The 6,000-nt window shown below is 41.9% G+C and overlaps 1 protein-coding gene across 1 annotated transcript in view; it reads left to right on the top strand.

Moving 5' to 3' along the window:
- The first annotated feature begins 568 nt into the window (after positions 1 to 568).
- LOC143806581 (F-actin-uncapping protein LRRC16A-like) overlaps positions 569 to 6,000 on the top strand; it is a 68,250-nt gene continuing 62,818 nt past the window's right edge. The window contains exon 1 of the mRNA XM_077287277.1: positions 569 to 664. Coding sequence (XP_077143392.1) covers positions 637 to 664 — 28 coding nt within the window. The 5' untranslated portion in view covers positions 569 to 636. The remainder of the gene's footprint in view (positions 665 to 6,000) is intronic.

The raw sequence follows: 6,000 nt of genomic DNA, 5'->3' as shown, positions 1-6,000 counted from the left end.
GACTCTTCTTTCTCTATGGGATGAGAAGTTACCTTTTAATACCTACATTTTTATAGCCCTGATCACAGTGGCATGGGCATGAAATTTCTGTTATAGGAGAAGGGAGCAAAACTCGGCATTGGAGCCAGGACAGGTAAGTAACGCAGTGATTGGCAGGGCAGACAAATTCCTCCTCTTTTGAGTTGTCAAGAAAGCGACCAGGAAGCACAGACCACAAAGGGTGGATAAATGCCTGAGTGGGAACCACAGGATGAGTGAGGGAGAGTAATCTGTTTTTTGTTTTTTTTTTGAAGGGGTTGTTACCAGTCCAAGTCCTTTTTAAGAATAAATTTCATGTAGACAAACCCTTTTAAAAACTCACAAAAACCCATTGCCAATAAATTGATAGACCATAAGTAAACCCTGATATGCTAGATCATGGCCATAAATTGACCCATTCGTGGGTGGAAGGACTGAAAGAAAGAAAACTTTAGTTGAATTTTAATGTATCACAAGCAAATGTGATTTCCTTACCATGACACAGACGCACTGAATGGGTGGAGTTGAGGTGAACACATTGCCTTCCTGCTTTCAGCTAACATCACTTCACCCTGAGAGTTTATACAGTACGTGTGGTGGCATCTTACAGAAAGCAGCATGCAGGCAATCAGCTATGAGTTACAAGGTATGTATGTGTGTCTTATGTATTGATGTTCTGTGCAATGTTATACCTCCTGTTACTAGTCCATGCTAAATGTGTTATTTTCTGATATTGAAATGTCTCATGTTAGATGTAAAATTAAATGTCAGAATTATCTGTGAAATAGAGCATATTTGCTCTGGGTATATATAATAGTGATGAGCGAACGTGCTGGGCTAAGGTGTTCTCCGAGCAATGTCATATGCTAACCGAGTGACTTCAGCGTGCTCAAAAAAAGTTAGAGTCCCCACGCCTCCATGTCTCGCGACTGTTCAACAGCTGCAACACATGCAGGGATTTCCTAGCAGCCGTGGGGACTCCAACATATTTTTTGAGCACGCCAAAGACACTCGGTTAGCACACAGCCATGCTCACTCATCATTAATCCTTAACCTTTTTTTTTCTGCTACTGCTTTTCTGGATCCATAAGTTTTTTTGTTTGTTTTTTTTTTAATTCTATTGTAGGATGAGTTGCAGGTAATAATCGACTCATTCAATTTACCATATAATGCTTTGTAAAATTTGTCGCTGGGTGGGAAGGAGAACTCGGCAGAGAGATTGTTCTAAACATTTTGGAGAACTGACCACAGATCTGTGTATGAGGCTCGTGCAAATCCTTCTGTCTATTGCGATCCCAGAAAGACTTGGAGATGTTGAAATGAGGGCTCTATGATCACTTTCTGGACTCTTTGTTCCTTTTTCAATAAAGATCGTTCTTAGTTTCAGGACCCTCCACCGCTCTTCACTGCTGCCTGCAGACCCTCATCATTGTGCCATTCTCCTACCCTTTGGTGAACAATCTGCCTTCTGTTACAGCTGTATAGTTCAAATTTGGCTAATTTGTCCAGAGATCCTGCACCCCAGTTACAATGGATTCATGCATATTTAAGTCACTTGGCTTTGTTTCCATGTCGAAAGTATGTGTTTTGGCCACAATTCTTCTCTGGAGACCACTTCTGGACAGACTTCTCTGAGCTGTAAATTGGTGGATGCCTCTATCTGCTGCCAGTTCTGAGTTGATGGCACTGATGGACATCTTCTTCTTTTGAAGTTAAGTACCATAATCATCGTGCCTTCCATCTGCTGCACTAAGTTTCCTTGGCCGACTATTGATTCTACAGGTGACAATATTGCTAAGTTCTTGGCGTTCTCAATGCTGAGAAATGCAGGCAGATACTTATCCACCATGTATTACCATCGGGAAGGTGTCTTGGCTCCAAATTTATTCCGCTCCAGGACAACGACTCCCAAATATCCAGCCAATGTGAACTGTCTTCAGCGTAAAAAAGAACACGGAGTCCTGGGAGTGATGATCCGGCCTCACAGAGCCAAAGTCTCCTATCATCCAGTCTCTTGGGGATCATATGAAGAGACTGAAGGTTTTTCACAAGTCCCATACACAGAAGATCTGGGATCAGTTTTCCAAGATGTTTGGAACAACCTCTTGCAGAGTTCCTTCAAAAACTGTGCAAGTCTACAAAGAAGAATTGATGCTGTTTTGGAGGCAAAGGGTGGTCACACCAAATATTGATGAGATTTCGATTTCTCTTTTTGTCATTTAGTTTGCATTTTGTTAACTGATAAATGTAAACTATTAACTTTTTTTAAAGCATTCTTTTGTAGCATTTTTTCCACACTTGCCTTAAATGTTTGCACGGTACTGATACATATTATGATTTTTTTCAGTGTTTATATTTTTTACATTGTGCATGGGAAATAGAGGGTGATTTAAAGGGAACCTGTCACCCCCCCCCCCCCCCCCGGCTTTTTTAACTAAAAGAACTACCTTGTGCAGCACGGATCACACATGCGAGAAATACATCTGAGTCTCGCATGGTAATACCCGGCATTACCGCCGTCTCTCTGGAGTGGAGCGTGCAGCCACATGTATTGCTATGCGGCCGCACTCTCCGCTCTTGAGTGACGGGGCAATGCCGGGTATTACCATGCGAGACTCGGACGTATTTCTCACATGTGTGATCCTGGCCTAATGTTGCATTCTGTCAAGGCGGCTCTTTTAGTTTGGGTCCCTGCAAACGCTGCAATAATCGCTTTTATAATTTGTCCCTGATACCTTGAAATAATCCTGGGGGCATGTCTTTTCCCCCGGACAGAAACGCCTCCCAGCCGTCACTCAGGGCCTCTGGGCGCTGCCTCTTCTTCCTTCATTAGTGTCCCCGGCGCCCACTCCTGGGCATGCTCCTGATGAGGCCTCGCATGGTCTCCTGAGGGATCTCCTCCCAGATCTTTACTAAAGCATCCTCCAACTCCTGGACAGTCTGTGGTGCAACGTGATCTTGGTGGATGGAGCGAGACATGATGTCCCAGATGTGCTCACTCAGATTCAGGTCTGGGGAACGGGCGGGCCAGTCCATAGCTTCAATGCCTTCATCTTGCAGGATTGCTGACACACTCCAGCCACATAAGGCATGGTCCTGGCAGTGTCCTGCATTAGGAGGAACCCAGGGCCAACCGCACCAGCATATGGTCTCACAAAGGTTCTGAGGATCTCATCTCGGGACCTAATGGCAGTCAGGCTACCTCTGGCGAGAACATGGAGGGCTGTGTGGCCCTCCATAGAAATGCCACCCCACACCATTACTGACTCACTGAAAAACCGGTCATGCTGAAGGATGTTGCAGGCAGCAGATCACTTTCCACGGCATCTCCAGACTCTGTCACATGTGCTCAGTGTGAACCTGCTTTCATCTGTGAAGAGCACAGGGAGCCAGTGGCAAATTTGCCAATCCTGGTGTTCTGTGGCAAATGCCAAGCGTCCTGCACTGTGTTGGGCTGTGAGCACAACCCCCATCTGTGGACGTCGGGCACTCAGACCATCCTCATGGAGTCAGTTTCTAACCATTTGTGCAGACACATGCACATTTGTGGCCTGCTGGAGGTCATTTTGCAGGGCTCTGGCAGTGCTCCTCCTTTTCCTCCTTGCACAAAGTCGGAGGTAGCGGTCCTGCTGCTGGGTTGTTGCCCTCCTACAGCCCCCTCCACATCTCCTGGTGTACTGGCCTGTCTCCTGATAGCACCTCCAGCCTCTGGACACTACACTGACAGACACAGCAAACCTTCTTGCCACAGCTCGCATTGATGTGCCATCCTAGATGAGCTGCACTACCTGAGCCACTTGTGTGGGTTGTAGAGTCCGTCTCATGCTACCACGAGTGTGAAAACACAACCAACATTCAAAAGTGACCAGAACAGCAGCAAGAAAGCATTGTTACTGAGATGTGCTCTGTGGTCCCCACCTGCAGAACCACTCCTTTATTGAGGGTGTCTTGATAATTGCCAACAGTTTCCATTTGTTGTCTATGCCATTTGCACAACAGCATGTGAAATTAATTGTCAAACAGTGTTGCTTCCTAAGTGGACAGTTTGATTTCACAGAAATTTGATATACTTGAAGTTATATTCTGTCGTTTAAGTGTTCCCTTTATTTTTTTGAGCAGTGTTTTGATTTTGATTGCCTCTTATTGCAATGTTGCAGCAGTTAAAAGAACATACCGTAATTCAGGCGTTTTGATTTTTTTTCCTTTCTACACTGTTTACCTATTGGAATATGGTCACATATTTTCATATTTTGATAGAATGGATGTTTCTGAACGCAGCGATACACTTTTTTTTTTTATTATTATTATTATTATTATTATTATTATTATTATTATTATTATGTTATTTTCAATGGGGCAAAAGGGTTTGATTTTTACTTTTTTTCATATTTTTAAAACTTTTTTTAAATTGTTTTAATACTTTTAGTTGTCTTCAATAGGCTCCTTTTGGAGACTTGAAGCTGCGATCGTTCGATTGCCTGTGTTATACATAGCAGTGATGGGCGCCGATGGGCAGAATTTGTGGCGCATTTCTCGCTGATGCGTCTTAACTTTGCCCACGGCTGTTAACCAGTTAGAGTATCGTTCAACCTGTGGCTGTTAAAGGCACTTGATGGCTGATTAAATCAGCCATCAAGTGCGGGTAAAGATTCGGGTTTAGCGTCAGAGCCTGCATGAAAATCAGGAGCGCGACCTTTGATGTAAATATAGGTCGTGAAGGGGTTAAAGTGTATGTTCGCAAAGTTCAGAAGTCTCACAAACTAAATGGAAGAGCGGACATTTCCCCCCTGAAGGCAGAGCCTCCTGTGTGCATTCATATTTACGCCACTTCACACACACACTGGGCTTCTCATCATCTCAACCTCTCGAGACGACCGAGGCTCTGTCTCCCAAATTGTCACCATGATGCAATAAAGAATAATGAAAGAAGAGTATACCCAGAAAAAAAAGCATAAAAAGTGGAATTAATTTTGCAAATGTGTAAAAAAAAAAATTCAAATACAATTCGGGTAAATGCGTAACAACATATATATATATATATATATATTTATATATATATATATATATATATATATATATATATATATATATATATATATATATATAGCTGTAATATGTTTTAAAAAGTTAGTCATTTTTTATTTTTTTTTACATGTGGTTTAAATAATGTTAATATCACAATAAAACAAGCTCACATACATCTGCATTGATGGAAAAAAAAGTTCTAGTTTTTGTCATAATGCAAAAGGCATGATATTTACACACTACACTGGTACAGGCAAAAATGAATCACCCAAGTAGTTGGTAGAGAAAAAAAAATGTTAATATATAAACGGCATCACTGCCACAGTCTTTTGCATAATGCTGAACATTGGTATTCACAAACGTGATATTTTTAAGTAAAGGTAATCACTATCAGGCTGTAATTTTCATTAATTTATTTGCAGAATCCCTTAAGTTATAAGCCTTCTCCTATCTTTAGATCTTCATATTATATGCGTACATAATACTTGCTCTATTATCTGATATATACAACCATTTCATCCTACTTCTTGTTATTCTTTAAGACCTCTTTCAGACAGACATATTTTCGCATAGAAGAATAATGGACCAAGTTTCAACAGAATATCGTCCGAGTTTCATTAGGTTTTTCTTTGTTATTTTTTTGTTTTTTTTTAATGAGTAAACCAAAAAAGTTTCTCCAGCTTCTGCTGGCTAGGCAAACCAGGAGTCACTTCTCAATGTAAGGCTCATTCACAGTATCTTTCAAGTACATAACAAAATGGCAGTGGTGTCATCCGTGTTTTGGATCCGAGTGTCATCGGTATTTTTCACCTATGGATAAATGACAAAGCGTGTCCTATCCTTTGCAATGTTAAAGAGGAACTGTTGGACAGAAAAAAGGGAGCAGAGGGCCTGGAGACTGTAAGCAAACAGGATAGCAGGAACAGGTAGTAGAGGTGCTAGAGACTGCAAGAAGAC

This window comes from Ranitomeya variabilis, chromosome 2 (assembly GCF_051348905.1).
Source record: "Ranitomeya variabilis isolate aRanVar5 chromosome 2, aRanVar5.hap1, whole genome shotgun sequence".
NCBI lineage: Eukaryota > Metazoa > Chordata > Amphibia > Anura > Dendrobatidae > Ranitomeya > Ranitomeya variabilis.
This window is presented reverse-complemented; position numbering and strand designations above follow the sequence as displayed.